Source organism: Oryza glaberrima, chromosome 6, assembly GCF_000147395.1.
Source record: "Oryza glaberrima chromosome 6, OglaRS2, whole genome shotgun sequence".
NCBI classification, from domain to species: Eukaryota; Viridiplantae; Streptophyta; class Magnoliopsida; order Poales; family Poaceae; genus Oryza; species Oryza glaberrima.
The window spans coordinates 28,274,422-28,295,495 of NC_068331.1; the positions used below are offsets into that span (position 1 = coordinate 28,274,422).

Sequence of the window (21,074 nt, forward strand, 5' to 3'; positions counted from 1 at the left end):
TATAAGTTATTTTATGAAATTATTAGTAAAGATAAACAGTAGTCAAGATTTGCGGGGTGAAGTCAATCGTACCAATTTATCTAAAAGAATATATAGGGGGTGTATTAATGTATTACGTAGTACTATTATTCATATAATATTAGGGTGTGGTATTTGACACGCCTCTTTAGCTTTGAAGTTCAGCAAGAAAAATATGGTGTATAAGCATACCACGTCAAACATAGGAAAGTCCAATATTCTTTTAAGGGGACACACATAAACTCACTCCATATTTACATCACATCACACGCACACACCGGTGGAGTATAAGAAACACATATTATCACTCAGTAGTGGCTGGGGAAAATTATTAGGAGGAATAAGAGTTTAAAAAGTGGGAACTGTTAAGTCTATTATTTAATCAGAGAATGTGAGAGTTTTAGAAGGAATTGAGAAGGAGAGTAAGCGAACTTCCACCTCTTCAAAATCTTGGTAAGAGTAAGTAATTGAAATGGAACTCTCTTCTAAGTACAGTAAGATAAATATGTGTCGTACATCATCACCTAAAATTCAATTCTCATCTATAATCCTTATGATTCTTATTTCTACCACCAAACAAAAGATTAGGAGTAAAATAAAACTCGCATGATCAATCCTTTCACTAACTCTCTCCTCTCAACGGATCCATGTCGTCTACAGTATAGTAGAGAAGTTTGTGAGTCTGCCACAGTAAAGCAGTACATCAAACACTCAAACAGTGATCAAATATTGTATGCAAGTACTGTATAAACAGTAATTCTTTTATTATTTAAATGATTAGTGTTCACATTAAGCTGCTGTAGCACTTTGTTTTGGACGATCCAACAAAAAAAACAGCATACCATAATGCACTGCATTGTAAGCAGGGTTCGACTTACCGTCGGTAACCGCGCGGTTACCGTGGTTACCGGCCTTACCGCGGGGTACAGTAATAGAAAAACCACGGTAACCTTCTTAAATTCAAATAAATTTAAAAAATAATTTAAATTTTTAAAAATTTTACACGGTTTCGTACGATTTTTCACGGTTACCGCGGTTACTGCGCGGTAACCATGCTTACCACCGGGGCACGGTAACCCTGACCGCGGCGATTTGGGAAACCCTATTTGTAACTCCCTCTGCTGACTCTTCATCACTGCAGAGGATCCGAATTGCCTCTAAACTCTCAATCCTCCTCTCATCTCTTTGTCAAACGGGCCGACTTAATCAGGACCTAAACGCATGTTATGCGTGTATCCTTTTACCCACCCGGACTAACCGAAGTCAGTTCCGGGGAAAGCCTTTCCGGCAGCTTGCGAATGTCAAGGCCCTCCGAAAGTCAAGAAGAGAAAATGACGGCCCACATAATTCAGACGGCCTGAAGCTCGCAGGGATGGAGCGGCGGGCTGGGCCTCCGGGATTGAGGAACACTTGGCCCAACTCAAATGTCAGCGAATGTCAAGGCCCAGCCCTGAGCAAGCTCCATCATGAGCTAAACGCGTGAATTTTACAGGATTTTCATATGAATCAGTTTAATTCCCGTAAAATTATTCCAAAAATCCTAGATTCGGAGCAGGCCTTAGAACATATGATTCAACCACCATACCACCATGATTCCAGTGAAATTACTGCCTGAACTCTGAACAAACTCGTGGTAGACAAAATATTTCTGAACGTCTCTGAATACCAGCAAACCTGTTGGGACTCTGAACTTGGTAAGCTCTAATCAACAAGGCTCCAAATCTCAGGCAGCATATCTCAAGGCCCAACCATGAAACACAGTTGGCAACAAATGGAGTAGCTAGCTAGCATACCTCGATCTCAGTTTGATTCGATTGAACATCATGGATGAACCACCATGATTCCAGTGAAACTGCTGCCTTCAAACAAGAGTTATAAATATGACATTTTCTGAATGTCTCTGAATACCAGCAAACCAATTGGTGAGACTCTGAAAAAGATGGTTTATCACAGGATAGCTCTGATCATCAGGGCTCCAAATCCAAATATCCAATCATCCAACGAGTGATTTGCAATTCCCTAATCCTTACCTACCACTCTGCAGGTACATTACGTGTGTAATTGTGTCAATGCAGGAGCCGCAGTTAAGTCCGTGTCAATAGGTTGATCCGGACCCCAGATAAAAAAAAAAACGGAAATGCAGCAGAAGCAGCAACGCAGCAAAAGTTCTCCACAACAAGCAAAGAAACAGCCGTTCAGACTTCAGAGACGTGGCACAACATCAATATGCCATGAACCCATCCTTCCATAGTGGAGCATATATAATAAAACCTGGGCCTGACGCAGAGCTGTCACCACCACCACGAAGCAGAGAAAAATTTGGGACTGTCGAAAACGACTCATGATCTAAATAATGGTTAGGTGGTCATCAGTGTTGGTGTGTTAACCTGACCTCTTCCTTCTATCACATGCTCACAGGTCGATTAAGCACTAACAATTTCTTTTTATATTGCAGGCCTCTGCCCCTTTGGTCAGTAAAACATAAGAGCGGAAGAAACTGGAATTCAGATGTGCTTCGCTAATCAGGCGAATTCAACAACGAAAATGAAGTCCTTGGAAATTCATTGGGAACTCGCATGAGACAATTCTGAATTGTTTTTTTTCCTGTCATCAGACTGAAAGGCACAAATATTTTTGTTAAGAAACAATTGGAGCTACCAGGAGTTTATCCATAGAATGTCTGAAGCAGTGCAGGGCCCCAGTAGAACAGTAAACCCCGAGTGGCAAGTACTCACCAACACAGATCCACTGATTGATTTGCAAAATCTTCATGCGACTTACAGATGTCACCATGGAGGCTCAATTCAAAGCATGCTAATGTAAAACATGTGGTATTCCATGACAAATAATTAGAGCACACAGATTTGGAATCCCTTTGCTAAGTGCCTCTAATACCGCTGTCAAGAAAGCTGCATACCAACCGGATGAACAGCACGGTTGAAGAGAAGATGGCCACACCTAACCTCGTCGCAAAGAAACAAGGTCGCTCTCACAACTAACACTCTCTGCCATACTTGGGACGACAAGGACTCCCAAAGTTCAAAAGCCAAGGTGATTTGGGTTTGACTCTTACTCTACTTCAAGATCCTGAGTTACTAACACACAAGCCAAGTTAATTTGCTCCTGAAAAACTTTCTTGTATCACAAATCACAATGCCAAGCTTATTCCTCAATGTTCATTTTTTTTTGTATGATGACGAGTCAATCTTCATGACAATGCCAAAGTTTATTTCTTCATCCTCATATAATCATAATTCCAAGATATCTTTTTCTTCCCAAGAGGAAATTACTTGGAATGAAGCACAACTAACAAGGCAAGGAACAAAGGGTTCAAAGAACCCTGTAAAGAATAATACAGATGCAGATTTGCACATTGCAATGCAAGTATGAGCATCAAGAACATAAGTTGAGTAACAGAGCATTTCATGATACAGTACCATATGGAGCCATGGTGGCTTGGAGCGCGGAGGAGGAAGACGATGATGCGGCTACTTCCTGACGGGGGTGTTGTTGGGAGCGTGCGGCGAGCCCTCGAAGAGCTGCTTCCGGAGCACGTCGTGGAGGCCATCGAAGAGCTTCTTCTTGACGGAATCCATGGCCCATTCGAGGCGATTGAGCAGCTCGGTGGAGTTCTTGTTGTACATGAAGAGGCCATTGTAGAGGTCGAAGCTGTCGCTGCAGGTGTTGTCGACGAGGCGGAGCAGCGTCTCGTACCCCTTGGTGTTGATCGGCGTGGACCGGAGCTCCAGCATGGCGAGCATCCGGCCGACGGTGTGGGTGAGGAACTGCGTCTCGGCGGCGTGCGCGTCGTGCTCGGCGCAGGTCATCTCCACCATGCGGCACCCCTCCCGCTCGAAGATGTTGAGGAAGGCCTCGGCGCGGGCGCGGCGCGCGGGGCAGTCGCCGACGCGGACCTTGTCGAACACGAAGGGGAGGCCGTCCCAGCCGTCGCGCGCCGACTCCGGGCCGAACATGGGGTGGGTGCAGATGACGTCGAAGTCCGGCGGGAGCGAGCCGAGGAGGAGGTTCCTGGGGAACTCCTTGACGGAGAGCACGTCGACGAAGAGGGTGTTGCGGCGGAGGCGGTGGACGGGGAGCGAGCGGAGGACGGCCTCGGCGGAGAGGATGGAGGTGGCGAGGAGCACCACATCCGGGTGGCACTCGCAGAGGTCGTGCGGGTCCTGGAAGTAGGACGCGCCGACGGAGGCGGCGAGGGAGGAGTAGTCGGAGCGGGAGTGGGCGAGCAGCGTGTGGCCCTGCCGCGCGAAGGTGCGGGCGAGGAACTGGCCGAAGTTGCCGAACCCGACGATGGCGATCTTGAGCCGCTGCCGCTCCTCCAGGAGCCCCGCCGCGCGGGACTCGTAGTCGAACGGCTGGGCTGCGTCGATGGCGCGGATGGTGGTGCCGCCCCCGCGCTGCGGCCGCGCGCGGAGGGGCGCCGCCGCCGGAGACGGAGGGCGGCGGAACGCGGCGGCCGACCGGAATTGGTGGCTCGCCGGCGGCGGCGGCGGCGGCGGCGGCTGGTGGAGGCGGTGGGTGGAGGTGGAAGACGACAGCATCTCGCCGCCTCTCGCGTTGGATGCTTCGGGGGTTGGGCTTGGCTCACTTTGCTGCCTACCTTGCTCTGGAGTTGTGGGCTTTGGGGGAAATCCTAAATCCCAATTACTAGTAATTAAGTGAGCTAAATGATGGTGATTAGTCAGTCAATTAATTAATTTTGTGGGCTAACTGATGAGGTGATTAGTAAATTGATCAACTGGAGGACAGAACGGTGTTATTCGTTGGGATGGATCATGGCTGCTAACTAGTAGTAGAGTAGTAGTAGGAGTCAGTACTCTAATGCTGATAGCCAGATTAAAGAGAGTAAACTAATGCAAAGAGAGCAACAGGTCAGTGGTGATAGCCAGATTAATAGAGACTAAGCTACAAGAGAGCAACAGGTCAGCGGTTGGAGAACTATTCGGTTGAGCATTTTAAACACTGTTTGCAGGGGAAAGCAAGGTGATTTGAGCTTACTTGTTGATTTGATTTGAGCAAGTTGATAACTTTTTCAATGGACGTTGGTGGAAGAATAAGTTCTTTTTTTCCTAACAGGAATAAGCCTTGTTCAGCTTTGAGGTGAAGTGGTGTCCATGTTCGCTTAGCGTTTCATTTGACAGTTGTCAAATTGCAGAGTTTCTTTTTTGTTTTTCAGTCGACTGCAATTTTGGAAAATGAAACACAGAGTTGAATTTATTTTGCTGAAAGGCTCTTTTAGCTCTTGGAAAACATCAACGATGTTAGCAAAAAAAGGGCAAAAACCTGAAACTCAATGTCTTGGATATGTCTATTTGGTAATTGGTACAGATACTAGGCATAAAAGAGTAACAAATTCGTAAGGACCTCCATTACAAATCATGCTCAGTTGAGCATTATATTTATCCAGGCATAAAAGAGCAACAAATTCGTAAGGACCTCCATTACAAATGAGGGCCTTTATTCAGTGAATTCAAAAGATACCATGATGCCAAACAAGATATTTTTTAAATTAATAAAAGTCCCTCGGGTACAAGCCTACAACAAAAGGCACAACAATTCTTCTACAGAAGACAAAATTCAGTCACATACATTACTATCGCATCACAAGTCGATTAGCAGCTGCAGTCACCAAACACCAGCAACCCGTGGACCCTGGTGGCCTTAAGAAAATGACCAAGCATATGTAGCTAATGACATCATATAAACGGCAGAGCGATCTTCTGTGGAGACATCATGCAGATTATACAACACTGCTCATTTTCTTCTACGATGGCGATGACTATAGTGCCGTTCGGAGTTTGAATAATCAGAAGCACTTGAATCAGAGTAGTGCCAGTTCACCTTCAATGTCCTTGAATGCTTATTGCTCTCATAAGGCCTTGATTCAGTGTACTCCCGCTTATCCCTCGATCTCTTTGAATGCCTATCCCTGTCATGCGTGCTCAAGTCAGTATAGGCCCTCTTCTCCTTTGATCTCCTTGAATGCCTATTGTGCTCAGGAGAACTTGAGTCACTGTAGTACCTCTTTTCCCTTGACCTTCTTGAATGCCGATTGCTCCTAGAAGAACTTGAATCGCTGTAGTATTGCTCATCCTTATGTCCCATTGAGTGCTTCTCATTGTCCGAAGTACTAGTGTCACTGTAGTGGTGCTTCTCCCTCGATCGGCTTGAATGCCCATTTTCAGTCATATTTCTTTTCTCCTTCCTATGCTCTCTCTTCGGATGCCTCCTTGTATCTCTATCAACTTCAACTTCTGAATCAGATGAAGAATATGACTCAGTGACATCTCTTTTCTTCTTCTTGTGCTCCCTCTTCGGATGTTTCCTTGTATCTATATCAACTTCTGAATCAGATGAAGACTCTGACTCAGTGATATTTCTTTTCTTCTTCCTATGCTCTCTCTTTTGATGTCTTCTTGTATCTCTACCAACTTCAACTTTTGAATCAGACAAAGACTCTGGCAGGTGTTTCTTCTTGTGCTTTGATTTTTGCTTGCTTTTTCTAGCTTCCACCTCAGCACCAGAAAATGACAAATCAGAACAATATTCTTTCTTTCTCTTGCTCCTTGATGTCCTGTTGCTCTTCTCAGCTTCAGAGTGTGAAGATTCCTCATGAGCAGCAGGCTCAGCCTGCCTATGCTTGCTTTTACTCTTGGAGCGTTTCTTTGATTTGCTAGCAGAAAAGTTGGAAAGAAGAGCTGGAATATCACATCCACCAAGAAATCCTGAAATATAAGAAACCAGTATAATCAGCCAATATACTAGCCATAAATTAAACTCAGAAATATGACGAAAGTTTGTCAATGCACAGCTGCACGCTATCCATATTCTACATGATCTACCTCCATATTCATCAAAGATGTCCTCGGCTACAATCTGCTGATTAGGATCATCTGGGTTGTATCCACCACGTGGAGGGCTCATGCCTGGCTTTTGCCTAAGTTCCCACTTCAAAGGCTGGCAAAGAATTCCTTGTGTTAAAACATTTTGAAGTTTAACCGAAGTACAGTGAGAAAAGGTGGCAATGGCAAAAATGTGCGTCTTAATTGTTGACACGCTCAAATAAAGAAATATATATCTTTAAAACTGCTGATTCAATATTCAGTACTCTATCCATAGTATTCCACTTGATGACAATTTCAAGAGCTATCTTCAGATATTAATTACCCAAGCTTCAGGAAAAAAAAGCAACTGTAGATAAGTTGCTATCAGCAATCAAATTATATGCAGTTATTAAAAGGGAGACAAGCAATACAAATGGTTGACAGAGATCTACTACTTGCAAGTCTTGTTACAGGAAGCTTATTTGAATGTAAATTGCAACAGGGAAAACATTTTGACAAAAAAAACCTAACCTCACTTGAATCAGTCTGTGCCATTATAGCTGTAAGAGGATCATCCCTTTTCAGTCGGCTCTCCTCGTTAGGCATGATCACATCCTTCAGTGGGCATTCTCGGTCACCACTCTGATGACCATAGTTCCCACACCTTAAACATCTAACGTTACGAACTTCAACTCCAAATGGTTTAACCCTCGCAGGAGCACCTGTCTCCAACCTGAGAGTACAACAAAAACATATTAAATCATAAAATGCTACTTAAGAGTTATCTCAAGGCAGCACAATGATGCTCTAAGCCTACTCCCATCTAAGTCACAAAAGTTCCCGGATCGATGGATCGAGGAACGTGGGACGTCATCTTTAAAAAAGATGGAACAAGAGGGGTATACCTCTTCTAAAACTATGGAACGATAGATGAAACATGTTCCTAGTTTTTCCGGAACGATAATCCGGAACGGTGTACCCAATTTAAGGAACATGTTCGGTGTTCCTAGTTTGACTCCCTGGATTGTGCTCTTTTTTTTTCATACAAAGTCGATAGCGCGATGGCAGATGGCTCGAAGCAACGGCAAGACCAGCGCGATGGCTTGGCACTGCGCTGCCGCGGACAGCGATGGAGGAGAAAAGCGGGTGCGACACGCAGCGCGCCTCAATTTCTCCATCCTCCCCTTCACGATGGCGGCAGCAGTGCAGCGCACGCTCATATATGCACCTAGGCGCGATGGCAGCGAGCTGCAAAGAGCAAAAGCAGCGGTCGTCCCATGGAGCGATGAATTCTGTTCGGAAATTTTGGATTGCCTTTCCCATATTTTGCTCATCGTAGCTCGTTCCTCCCTCATATCATCCTGCTAAGTTCCTCCATTGTTCCTACCGTGTACTGGAACGACGACCCACCCATTTTCGGAACGAAGTTCCGCCTAGTTCCAGTTCCTCGATCCGGAGCGAGGAACTTAGCTAAGTTCCACGTTCCCTGTGACTTAGACTCCCATAACTCACAAAAATGTAATGAAAATGAATGTCATGTTTGATCATTTGAGATTGGAAAAAGGTGAAAATGAAAATAAAGTGAAAAGGGTAATTGTTTGGGTTTGGAAAAAGAAACTCTGTATGTCATACTGTCATGTAGTGATTGTTTCAAGATTTTAGCACAAAACAAGGTGAAGGAAGTAAAGTACCTTGGAGCATTTTTCAGCACTTCAAATTCTTGTTCTGTTGGCAATGGCCGGCCAAAAACATCTTTTGGCCTGTTTTTCTTATCTGGACCTGCGTGGGTCTTGTCAAGTTCCTTATCAGGCCTGTATTTTTTAAAAAAAAAAGTTAAAGAAAATATAGAGAAGTGATATGAGCAGAAGTAATAGGGTTGGTAGAAGCTTGATAAATGTGAAATAATTCATGAATCACGGCAGGGAAAAAAATGCTACATTACATTGAAGAGGTGCTTGCAGCAGCAGCACTTTGGGTTGCATCACCTTCACCAGACCTCCTCTTCTCATCTTCAATTTCAGCTGCTTTTGCACTCTCTGCGTTGTAGCCAGGTGGGCGGACATACATGAAACTCACAGCTTTCATTATCTCCATCTGAACTTGAGAAACAGATTGGATATCGACAACCGTGAATTTTTCATGGGTGACAAAAGAAGCATGAAGACTTAGATAAAAGCATACTTGTTCATCACAGCTTAACATAAAAGCTCCTATAAAGGATATATGCAACAAACATATAAACCTCTTGTATGCAACTAGCAATCATCATAACTAGATTTCTCAGTATTAAATAGGTTTGAGGTCCATGGTCCAAGTGCAGATAAATCTTTCCTCATTTCTACTGTAACTTACTGACTTATGTCCCATGCTGATACATGTAACAAACATATATTTGACTTTGAGGACACAAAAGTGGGGGCTGCACAGTCACTGGCACGTATTATCATCATCCATGGAGCAAATATGACAATGAATAGAAAGAAATCCTACAGAAACCCATGTCAAACATTTAGGTAATGTCTATAAGCAATGCTAAGTTGCTAACACTACTTGTCAATGGCCATATCGGATCAAAAGCACAAGCAGATTAAGCTATGATCAAAGCAGATGATTTAGGAGACACATATACAGCAACATAGTTAGCTAAGAAGGTAATTAGCATATACATAGGGTTCCGGTTCCATTATACCTTCTCCTTGTCCTTCTTGGAGAAGAGGGCGGTCTGGCGGAAGAACTCCTGCTCCTGCGCGAACTCACGCTGCACCTCCTCCTGGCGGCGCGCGCGGTTGGCGTGGATCTGCTCGGCGATCCACTTCCGCCGCTGGTTCGGGTAGGAGAGCGGGTGCCATGGCTTCTGGTTCAGGTACGAGTGGCTCCACGCCGTCCCCGCCTTCTCCTTCAGCTCCACCTCCCCCGCCGCCATCTTCTTCCCTCCCCCCAACCCCCCTCGACTCCCCGTCACCTCCTCCTCCATCTCCGGCCGCCTCCCCCAATCTCGCCGCTCCCGATTCGCCGCCGCTCGAACTCGATTCCACCCTCCTCGCTGCTCGCAAAGCGGATTCTGATTCTCCTCCCAGCCGAGGAGATGGGTTTCATGGGCTTCGTTTGATGGGCCGATTCGGCGGTATGGGCCGGCCCATTTAAGAGGCCCGCTTCTTTTCCGCGAGACCTAGAAGGCTAGAACACTACCAGTTGAGTTGACTGGTTCACTCTCTCCCCATTTGTAGGCTGGCGGCGCGAGACACCGCCGCGTTGGCGCGCCGCTCACCTCGACGCCGAGATGGCGATGTCGTGCTCTTCCTCCTCCTCCTCCGTGCGCCTCCGATTGAATCTAGCGCCCTCCCGCCGCCGAATCGCCGCTCCCGCCAACCTCCAGGTGCTCCGGCGCGTGGGAGTGGCGGCGGCTTCAATCCGGCTTCGTGCCGCCCGCGCCACGGGAGGTGATGCACGGCAACCGTTCGACCATGTGCCTCGCGGCGTTGAGGAGGTTGGTGAGATGGAGGAGGACGAGGAGCGGCGGAGGCGGAGGGGTCTCAAGATCGCCGTCGTGGGGTTTGGGAACTATGGGCAGTTCCTGACCAGGACGCTGGTGCGGCAGGGGCACACCGTCCTGGCGCACTCGCGCTCAGACTACTCCGCCGTGGCGGCCGAGCTCGGCGCGACGTACTTCACCGACGCGCACGATCTCGTCGAGTGCCACCCGGATGTGGTGCTCCTCGTCACCTCCATCCTCTCCGCCGAGGCCGTCCTCCGCTCGCTCCCCGTCCACCGCCTCCGCCGCGACACCCTCTTCGCCGACGTGCTCTCCGTCAAGGAGTTCCCCAGGAACCTCCTCCTCGGCACGCTCCCGGAGGAGTTCGACATCATCTGCACCCACCCCATGTTCGGCCCGGAGTCCGCGGGCGACGGGTGGGGCGGCCTCCCCTTCGTGTTCGACAAGGTCCGCGTCGGCGACTGCCCGGCGCGCCGCGCCCGCGCCGAGGCCTTCCTCGACATCTTCGCGCGCGAGGGCTGCCGCATGGTGGAGATGAGCTGCGCCGAGCACGACGCGCACGCCGCCGAGACGCAGTTCCTCACCCACACCGTCGGACGAACACTCGCCATGCTGGAGCTCCAAACAACTCCGATCAACACCAAGGGGTACGAGACGCTGCTCCGCCTCGTCGACAACACCTGCAGCGACAGCTTCGACCTCTACAATGGCCTCTTCATGTACAACAACAACTCCACCGAGCTCCTCAACCGCCTCGAATGGGCCATGGATTCCGTCAAGAAGAGGCTCTTCGACGGCCTCCACGACGTGCTCCGGCGGCAGCTCTTCGAGGGCTCGCCGCCGTTGGACTCCGTCTCCGCCGCCGCAGCCGGGTCGCCGCCGGATGACGCACCAATCGATGGCGATCTTGACAGCGACAACGAGGAGGAGCAATCGGAGTAAATCGGTGATCGTGGTGTCACGCTAACTCTGACGTCGATCTCTTGTGAAGTCGTGGCCATGGTCCCTTCTCGGGTCATTTGCAAGATTCAGAAGTTGCTCCCCACTATGAACATCAAATCGCAAATTTGGCTTCTTTTTCACCTTTCCTCGCTTCAATTTACTACCCTGTTCATTCAAACTCCATGCTAAATACTCCATACAATAAAATACTTGTATTACATCGCGGGTCGAATCTATACATTTTTATCTTAATTTTGCGAAATTTCGTCGATTTGAATACGAATTTGTTTGATTCTGAAATAATGAATGGAGTAATAAAGAAAGTGGGTTGTATAGGGGGCCTAATCGCGTTGGGCCTAATTAATCGAAGTGATCGCGTAAAGTGGCCGACAGGATGAGGTAGCTGGGCCGTCGGTGAGATTCGGCCCATGACGTCGTGGTCTGGAGCGACACGTATCCTCCAACCAACCGCACCAATATCTCTCCCATTAGGGTAAGGGGAGGAGCGGCGATCTCGTCGGCGACGACGACGTCGAGGTCGAGGCGGTGGCGGAGGAGCATGGCCGACGGTCAGGAGGACGCCGCGGGTCTGGACGATGACCTTGTTCTCGAGGATGAGCTGCGAGGTCGAGAAGAGGGCGAAGACGGCGGCGGCGGCGGCGGCGAGGAAGAGGAGGAGGACGACGTCGACGGCCTCGCCAGCTTCCTCGAATCGGAGATCCTCTCTGGATCTAGCGGAGACGACCCTACCGGTGTAAGTTGTTCTCGATCGATCTCTCGCGTGATTGGCTTGTGCGAATCTGGTTGTGATTTGGGGGTAATTGGTTGCAGCGGGAGGAAGGGGATGAGAAGGAGAAGCAGTTAGGAGATGATGCGAAGAACAATAAGAGGAAGCAGGAGTCTGAATCTGATGGGGATAGCGGCAGCGGCAGCGGGGAGGAGCAGAACAAGAGGGTGAGGAGAGCAAAGGGGAAAGAGAAGGACGTGGCGTCGGTGGCGCCTCAGATCGATAGCGGCATGTTCTGCAATATCCCGCCGGAGTTGTTCTTGCAGATATTCAAGTTCCTCTCATCGGAGGATCTCATCTCCTGCGCCCTCGTCTGCCGCTTCATGAACGTGGTTGCGTCCGACGAGACCCTCTGGCGCCGCCTGTAAGCTTTACCTGAAACTTCATTTGCTCCAATTTTGCATTTGTTGTAATAAAAAGAATTCACTCACATGTTTGATCCATGTCCAATAATTTCAAGGTATTGTATGCGGTGGGGCCTGTCATGCAATACCAAACTCAGGGAGTGCGCTTGGAAGAAACTCTACATCCAGGTAATCCATCCGAAACCTACCTTTTCAAGCTACAGTTCAGATGTTGTAGTGCTGCAGTTTTATGGTGAAACTAAGAATGGCTACGCAATTTCAGTACCAATTCAAGAATAAACCCAAACAGTTCAATGTACAAACTAAAAGTTGATATTTGTTTTCCTTGTGACCTTGTTGCACTCACTGAACAGAAGTTCAGTTTCATGTTGCAACTAAATCATTTTCGCTTGCTGCTAGTTGTCTGCATCAGTTTGTTGATGTTGTTTTCATTATTCGTAAATTCCAGCAAGATAGAGAGGATATGGTTGAGTTTGTGAGAAATACACCTACAGAATTCAAGGAGTATTATATCCAGATGCAGGCTTCAAAAAGGAGTCAAGCTCCCCTTCCCTCTGAAGTAATCACTAATTCTTATCTCCATTATAGTTTCCCACATAGCTATGGAATCATATTATATTGACAAGACTTAAATGTGACTATTGTGAATTTTGAAGGTCAACGATGACAAGGTTATTCTTGATAAAACAATAGCCGATCAGGTGTCTAGCTGGAAAAGCAGCAGAGGCCTCACTGATGATGCGGTCAAGGGGCATTCTTGTTCTGGGAATACATGCTCTTACACCCAGATTGGTGATGCTTATATTTGTGAGAAGACAGGCCGTGTTCATGGTATGTTTGTTTTTCTCAGTGTCTAGTCACATGTGCGCATGTAAATGTAGATTTGTATACATGTGAAATGGTTGGTTTCTTCTATTTTTCAGTTTGCGATGACGCTTGTCGTGAATTTGTCTTGGACCAGTCTAGTGGGCTGCTGCTTTGTACAATATCTGGGCACTGCTTTGAAAGGTGGTTGTGTCCTGATGATGAGTGGGATGCTGATGATGATACTGTAAGTCTATTACACATAGCCTTCTTTTTGTATCCTTCAAATAATTTGGCTGTCAACTTATTTTATCTTGACTGGCATATTGTTCTCCATATCTGCAACCACTTCCTCCAACATTGCTAAAATTTTATGTGTGTTATTGGGGGTCAGGTTATGTACTTGTTCATAACCCTTTCTACTTCACAATTTGTAGGATCTACAACAAGCTGGTATGACCGATGAAGCAGAGCCATTTATGGGTTCTGGACGATTTGGTAATATCTTTGAACTTTTCTACTGTGAAAATTTCTTCTTCCACCATTTCTGAAATTATGAAGAAATTAGGCTTTTGGTATCACGATTTGAACTTTAGGCCATGTTGGGAAAGGTGGTGGAACTACTAGGCATTGTTCAGTAATAATATAAAAAAATCGTCCTTGCACAACAGCATGGCCCTGTTTAGCTTTGAACTTTTTTCTTCAAACTTCCAATTTTTCCGTCACATCGAACTTTCCTATACACACAAACTTCCAACTTTTCTGTCACATCGTTCCAATTTCTTCAAACTTCCAATTTTGGCGTGGAACTAAACACAGCCTTTGTATCATATTTAACCTACAGAGCAAATAGCCTTTTGTATGCACGTCTTCTGTTTTGTTTGTACTTTTATATTATTGGATTCCAATAGTAGTGTGTGGTGCCACTGTACCAATCGGTGATTGTAGGCTGTGTTTAGAATGCATTAGTCGTTTGTTTCATTACATTGAATTACTGACTTGTGCTCTGATTCTGAACAGCACGCGCATATCAGTTGGGTTACAGCTGTGCTGATGAGAAGGAACTTGAATATGCCTTGAGGTTTTGCTGATAATTGGGATTGCCTAATCATACTGGCAACATGAAACCAAGTTTTTGGTTGGCAAGGGAAATTATGGTCAGAAGGCTTGGTGCTATGTTTTTTTTTTTTACCTAGTTTAGGTTTCTGGTATGTTCCTATATGTACAACTCACGCACAAATATGAGACGGCTAAAATTCTGATCTGTTTTGATCAGTTGAGGAAGCTGTATATTGTTGTAATCTTCCTAAATTACAAGGTGCATGCTAGTAATAAAAGAAACCTTCTGTAATGCTCACTGTATTTGTTTTTGCGCTGTATTTGTATCGTTATGTTCTAATTGATGTCCAGCTTGCAAAGCATCAAGTTTTTAGTGTTTCAGTAATGAACCCATGTGTATGTTTCTGTGCTCTGTTTTGTGCGTGTAATGAGCGTGCGCCTTTGTGTTCTGTTTTGTGAGATCATCATATTACCTGATTGCTGGTCGACACCAGTATTACAAGAATCACCACCCCGATCTGTGTGGTTCATCAACCATGTAAGAAAATGCTAATGGCTGTAATTAATTCTTGCGGTGAAACTAGATAGATGTCGAAGATGCCTTGGTTGAATTGAGTGCCTCGGTGCAACTGAAGCCCGGAAGAAGAGTCAACAAGATTGATGGGTGGGGTTCAATCTTCCATTTGCACAAGCACAAAATGAGCATATCCTATGATGATAGTTGTACACATCTAACAAATGCCAGCTTATCTCTGAATACTCTGCTGGAGATGATGCACAATACTCTCCTATCTGCCATGCAGAAAACCATGCTAATCTTGCTAGGTTAGTGAGAATCAAGCTACTCATGCTACAAAATTCCACACGGCCGGTCATCTGGTGTTTCCCTTTCATGTACCAGATTATGCTGAACTATGCTTTTGTATGTGTCCTTTTAGCTTGCGACTTCGGCAAAGGCATGTCCTGATGCTCACTCATTTGCTGATATTTCGCAGCCAAGACATCATCAAATGCTTTCTGAAGTGCAGCCTTTGCAACCTTGTAAACTTCTGGTGACATGGCTCCTCTCATTCCGTATGTCAAACCGTCGAGAGAGAGATCGTTGTACCAAGCAACTAGGCGCTCAGGAAAGCTAACTCCAGTCTCCAACGATCGCTCGTCTGGTACAACACTACTCACAGCATCCATTGTCCACCTCTTCATGATGTATTCCTCCGGTAGATTCCGAACCCCGACCATGAAGAAGATTCTTAGCACATGCCTGCATAATATACCAGCGTACTCAAACTTGCAACATGTACACTCTGCTTTCCTGTCCAGCTGGTTGAAAGAGACTATATAGCCCCGGCCATTTTCTTCCTCACTGGCCACATTGTACTTGAGGATAACTCCATCCTCAATTTTATCAGCATGATAGCCTAGCGATTCGATAAATTCCTCCTGAAATATGTCAAACACTGCCCTTGTATAGATGGCCGCAGCCTGCCTTTCAATTACAGAAGGAGTTTTCAGGGTAGGCTTTGAATATGCTGTCACAAAGTTTGCTTGAGCTTCCTTCTCGAAACTCAACGCCATCACTTGATCAAACCTAGAGATAAGAACAAGCAGTGGAGTCTTCATGTTGAAATGCGTCTTAAAAAACTTGTTCAGCCTCTCAGATCTTTGCGACTTGAGTAACTCTGGAAAGAAGGATCCCTTCTGATACACCCAAGCCCATTGCTGCCGAGTGTCATACAACGACTGAAGCCAAGTGTTCTCCTCGAGATTATACTTATGGATGACATAGTCCCACCGAGCCTGAAACTCCTCAATTGTCTCAGCCCCAAAGACACATTCCCTCAGATCAGCTTTCAGGTTGATGTGCTGTATATACACAGCAGATAACTTCTGCTTACATAGGCTCAAAATGTTCCGCTGGCAGAAACGATGGCGGGTGTTGGGCAACACCCTCGCAATTCCTGCTTCCATCGCCTTACCCTGGTCTGTCACCAGCAGATCAGGTTGGCGGCCACCCATTGCAGCAAGCCATGTATCAAACAACCAGGTGTATGAACTCTTTGTCTCATCCATCAGCAGACAGCACCCGAATATGATCCCCTGCAAATGATGGTTGATTCCCCGGAACACCGCGAACGGCATCATGTACTTGGTCTTCCTGTATGTGGTATCAAATGTCACTGCATCTCCAAAGCTCTTGTATGCCATCCTTGCCTTTGCATCAGCCCAGAACACATTGGTCACGCAATTGCCGCTATCTACCTGCATCGCGTAGAAGAATCCCGGGCTCTCGGCCTGCATCTTCCTGAGGTAATCGAGCAAATCTTGCACCTCGGCACGCACCCCAGCTGGATTCGCTCTGACGAGCCTATTGCAGAAGGATGGCCCTCCATTGGGCGCCCCATTGCCCACTGCAGCAGGAGCTCCGGTGGGTTCGTCCGAGGGTTCGGTGGCGGCTTGGGTAGGTTCGTCCAATGCTGCGGCGTGCTCTCCGGCGAGACCATCGGACTCACCGGCGGGAGGAGGGCGGGGGCAGAGCGGGAGCGAGACGGGGTGGACGTGGTGGGCGACGAACTTGGTGACGACCCAGCGCAAGGGGGGCTCCTTCTTGGTGACCTCGCACATGGCCATGCACCCCTCCCGGATGATGAGGCGCTTCCGCCGCCTCTTCCCGGCGGCGGCCTCCGACTCCGTGAGGTCGTCGTGCCTGGTGGGGTGGAACCCCTCGCGGGTGCAGACGAAGCGGCGCATGATGACGGAGTCGTCGCGGCGGGAGCGGCGGGACTTGTCGGTGCGCACGGCGAACCCGGCGCGGTCGGCGTAGGCGCAGTAGAACTCCCTGGCCGCCTCCGACGTCGGGAACTCCATCCCCACCGACGGCGGCTCGCCTGCCGCCGCCGCCGCGGCGGAAGCGCCGGCGCTAGCGAGGCCGAGACGCAGCCCCAGCTCCTCCTCCTCGTCGTCCGCTTCGCCGCGGCGATGCCCCTCCATTCCGCCCACGCCTCGCAGCTCGCGCCGCCGAGAATGGAGCAGCGCCGGAGTTGGAGTCGAGCGGAAGGGGAAGGGGATTCGTTCGAGAGGAAGAAGAAGAAATCGCGCAAAGAGAGAGAGAAGGGATTGGGCCTCGCAGGGTGGGCCCATGTTCTGCGTAAGTGGGCCATAGCCAGTGAGGCACAAGCCCACGTTGGGTGGGCTCATGTCCGGCCTGCTAGCTTGGGATGGTTGGTAGATCTGGGAGCACCTATACATTTGTCGATAAATTTTCTCCTAAAAATTTGACAGATGTAATTATAGTACAATCGTAGTGTACACTGTAACTTATATGTAATTACATTGTAACTTGCATATAACTACAGTGTAACTTGTATTTAAGTTTCACGTAATTTTGAATCGTTAAATCTATTACAAGATTTGTTTTGGTGAGGAAGAAAAAAAATCACAGCACACATATATGTGTAAGGATTTGTTCCCACAACCTCCATTTTACCGAAATAACATATTACAGAGAGATTTTTGAAAGTTACATACACGTTACACTATAGTTACAGTGTATTACATGCAAGTTACAGTGTAATTACACTATGATTGTACTGTAATTACATCTGCTAAATTTTTGGGAGAAAATTTGTCGATAAATATATAGCAAAATCGTGCTTTTTTATAAGAGAAAAAAAGATTCTTAGGCCTATTCACTTTGATGCCATTTTCAACCTTACCAAATTTTGATAAAGTTGCCAAAAAAGTGGCTACATTTAGTTTGCTGCCAAATTTTGGTAACTATATAAGAAACCCTGCCAAAATTTGGTAAAGTTTTTTTTCATCAAAGTGAATAGGCCCATAGTATTGAATTTTTTTTTTGGATAATGAATAAACATCAGCCTCTATATTTACGGCATACACAGCACAAAGAAAAACTCTTATTGATGGTTGGTTTTTTTTTCTTTGCAAAACGATTGCGGTGATACTTGTTGGTATTGAAATATATTTATACATGTTTATATGCAAATTGAACAGATTGAGAAAAAAGTTAGTTGCAAGTGTAACTTAAATGGTGTAATTACAGGACGCGAGGAAATAATTATTCACGATGGATATTTTTTATGTCAATCTTATCAGTTTATCACCGATATGGAATGTAGCAACCTACTTTTATTGGGGCTCAAATTTGCTGAAGATTCAACAATTGGTATTTGGTAGCAATGTATCGGTAAGCTGCTTGAGATGATTTGACGACATGTCGTCATTCGCTCACTGGAAGTATGGGTTATTGAAATCCCCTAAATGATTCATTTATAGACCTATTAATACATTGCTCTCAAACTCTTTAGGTAGATGCCGTAGAATTGAGAATTAGGCATTCATAGCTTTATTATTGATAACCGTTACTTCATGATGTCATGGTTATGAATACCACATATCTAATAGTAGTTGATTAAATCTCGGCAGAACCCACCACATATCATATCCTATACGGAAACAACCTTAGGATATGGAGGGAATTCTGGATAAGGAAAGACAACCAGAGTACTACATGGAAACGGCAAGAACTACTCGGATTGTATCCATATTGATTTCCCTAGTTCTACTTGGACAAGGGGACACCTATGGGTATAAATACAAGCCCCCCTAGGAGGACAGGGGGACATACCCACCATGGGGGATCGACACCCACCAGGGAGAACCACCATGGAAGATACCCATGATATGAGACGATCAACACGATCGACACTCATTATGAAGAGACAATCAACACCCACCAGAAGCCACAACATACAAGCCTACATACGCCAAGACAAGCCGTCGGATATCGACATCAGAGATACGCATGGATCGACCCTATCCGGTACCTTTAGAGGCCGGTCGTAGGGATCTAGCACTGTCTCTGATTCCGTCGGGCACGAGCTCGAGGAGGAAGGCTACCCTGTTGTCGACTACGAGTCAGACCTTCAGACCGCCATGTCGACAACAGTTAGATAGGCTACCCCACATATTGTACTGGTGTGATTATGGTGAATAAAAAGCAACATCGGCTCCGGCCAACAGGATGTAGGGCTATTACCTGATAGCTCAGGGGCCCGAACCTGTATAAAAATCTCTGTCTCCATCTCTTTTTCCCCAGTCTCGCGTATATCGTAGCACCGACGATCCCCATACTGTCCAAATACCGTAGTCGAGACATCAAACGTCGATAGTGGCACGCCAGGTAAGGGGATTTTGGTGCTTCAGGATTTCGACGAGATGGGTTCAAGAGATGGATTCTCCAACAACAAGCTACTCGACGACTTCGGCTGTGAGGAGATCTAACCCGACTGAAGTACATCTTCCGACCAGATCGGAACCATCATCGTCATCAACAACTCGGTCTATCGAGATCATCCAAGCCTCAAGATACGCGGCGTACCAAAAGATGTCAGATCATATGATGTCGAATGAGTATGCAATAAGGTAATTGGTAGATTGGTTTTTCAAATTGATCTACTAATTTCGTAGATACATCCAGCATGTATCTACAAAGGTACGCAATATTTTATCTGCAATTTATCGTACCTATTCAGATCATACATCATTGTCAGATCTATAATTTATTATGTTTACCTAGAACATGTTTTTTATACAATATCTGTTGTGCGAGTGCTTCCGATGTTAGGCCAACTACGGTCTAACGTTGGAGGCTCGCTCTATTTTCTTCTGTATAAATCATGCTTGTTTACGGTTTACATAATGCCTGCTATTTACATCTGCTCGTTATATCCTGATAATACTAGAAGATCCACGCAGTTTTTGAGTACATACTCGATATTCTCTGCTATATGTCTTGCCTTCTAGAAAATATTTTTCAGGAACAATTGAGCACTCGAGTAGGTTATGGTCGAGTACACTCCATTATCGAGAACATTCTCGACAAATACGGAGTTATCGCACCCAACCTACCAATAAAGACCGACGACCTATCTCATAGCACCGGCTATGGCTGGACTACTCGAGAAAAGGTTGTTAACGGATAATCCCTCGCGAACGTCGTCGGCTTGATCACTCGACATGATTGCGAACGGATATCCGGATATGCTATAAGTTGGGTACGTGAGTCATGCTGGCCACATGAGATACAATTGCAATAAACCAACTCTAGCACCGCAACTTCCATTGGTGTTCGAGAGATAATTCTGCTCGCTCACTGGTTCTCGCACCAGTACGTAGCAATCTCTCGCACCGCAACTTCCATTGGTGTTCGAGAGATAATTCTGCTCGCTCACTGATTCTCGCACCAGTACGTAGCAATCTCTCGCACTTTAACTTCAGATGGTCGAGGTACGACTACGGCAGTGTAGCGATCCTCGCACCATGACTTCAGATGGTTGAGGAACAGCTACAACTGGTCTTCGACTGGCAGCGTAGCGGTCCTCGTACCACGACTCCAAATGATCGAGGGACACCTACTCACCGGTTCTCAACTAGTTGATCGTAGTGATCTCTCGTACATTTGCTTTAAGTGGTCGAGTTACGACTACTGCCTGGTCCTCGACCAGCGATGTAGCGTTTCTCTCACTACTTCCACTTTGAGTGATCGAGTCACGACTACTGCCTGGTCCTCGACCAGCGATGTAGCGTTTCTCCCACTATTTCCACTTCAAGTGGTCGAGTTACAACTACTGTCTGGTCCTCGACCAGCGATGTAGCGTCTCTCCCACTACTTCCACTTTAAGTGGTTGAGTTACGACTACTGCCTGGTCCTCGACCAGCAATGTAGCGTCTCTCCCACTACTTCC

General features: G+C 46.6%; 5 protein-coding genes across 6 annotated transcripts; 2 read left to right on the top strand and 3 right to left on the bottom strand.

The window, feature by feature from the left end:
• Window positions 1-3,225: 3,225 nt before the first annotated feature.
• LOC127776104 (arogenate dehydrogenase 2, chloroplastic-like) lies at window positions 3,226-4,889 on the bottom strand. The gene has a single exon (XM_052302437.1). It carries the CDS (start codon window positions 4,575-4,577, stop codon window positions 3,507-3,509), a length of 1,071 nt encoding a protein of 356 aa, XP_052158397.1. The 5' UTR covers window positions 4,578-4,889; the 3' UTR covers window positions 3,226-3,506.
• A 461-nt stretch (window positions 4,890-5,350) lies between these two features.
• LOC127776096 (uncharacterized zinc finger CCHC domain-containing protein At4g19190) lies at window positions 5,351-9,954 on the bottom strand. 2 transcript variants are annotated; one of them, XM_052302427.1, is made up of 6 exons: window positions 9,550-9,954; window positions 8,803-8,954; window positions 8,552-8,671; window positions 7,392-7,593; window positions 6,879-6,993; window positions 5,351-6,761 (listed from the first exon to the last, which is right to left on the bottom strand). In XM_052302427.1, the coding sequence occupies exons 1-6, from the start codon at window positions 9,832-9,834 to the stop codon at window positions 5,791-5,793; spliced, it is 1,845 nt and encodes a 614-aa protein (XP_052158387.1). In that variant the 5' UTR covers window positions 9,835-9,954; the 3' UTR covers window positions 5,351-5,790. The 2 variants fall into 2 exon arrangements, with proteins under 2 accessions (XP_052158387.1, XP_052158388.1); XM_052302428.1 differs by having other exon boundaries at window positions 5,354-6,761; window positions 8,803-8,959; window positions 9,550-9,691.
• Window positions 9,955-10,052: 98 nt separating this feature from the next.
• On the top strand, window positions 10,053-11,547 carry LOC127776101 (arogenate dehydrogenase 2, chloroplastic-like). The gene has a single exon (XM_052302435.1). It carries the CDS (start codon window positions 10,141-10,143, stop codon window positions 11,293-11,295), a length of 1,155 nt encoding a protein of 384 aa, XP_052158395.1. The 5' UTR covers window positions 10,053-10,140; the 3' UTR covers window positions 11,296-11,547.
• Window positions 11,548-11,757: 210 nt separating this feature from the next.
• LOC127776103 (F-box protein SKIP31) lies at window positions 11,758-14,602 on the top strand. Its single transcript, XM_052302436.1, has 8 exons — window positions 11,758-12,049; window positions 12,127-12,446; window positions 12,543-12,615; window positions 12,896-13,006; window positions 13,104-13,278; window positions 13,371-13,498; window positions 13,689-13,749; window positions 14,272-14,602. The coding sequence occupies exons 1-8, from the start codon at window positions 11,855-11,857 to the stop codon at window positions 14,340-14,342; spliced, it is 1,134 nt and encodes a 377-aa protein (XP_052158396.1). The 5' UTR covers window positions 11,758-11,854; the 3' UTR covers window positions 14,343-14,602.
• A 620-nt stretch (window positions 14,603-15,222) lies between these two features.
• Window positions 15,223-17,298, bottom strand: LOC127777072 (protein FAR1-RELATED SEQUENCE 9-like). The gene has a single exon (XM_052303575.1). It carries the CDS (start codon window positions 17,296-17,298, stop codon window positions 15,223-15,225), a length of 2,076 nt encoding a protein of 691 aa, XP_052159535.1.
• Between the last annotated feature and the right edge of the window lie 3,776 nt (window positions 17,299-21,074).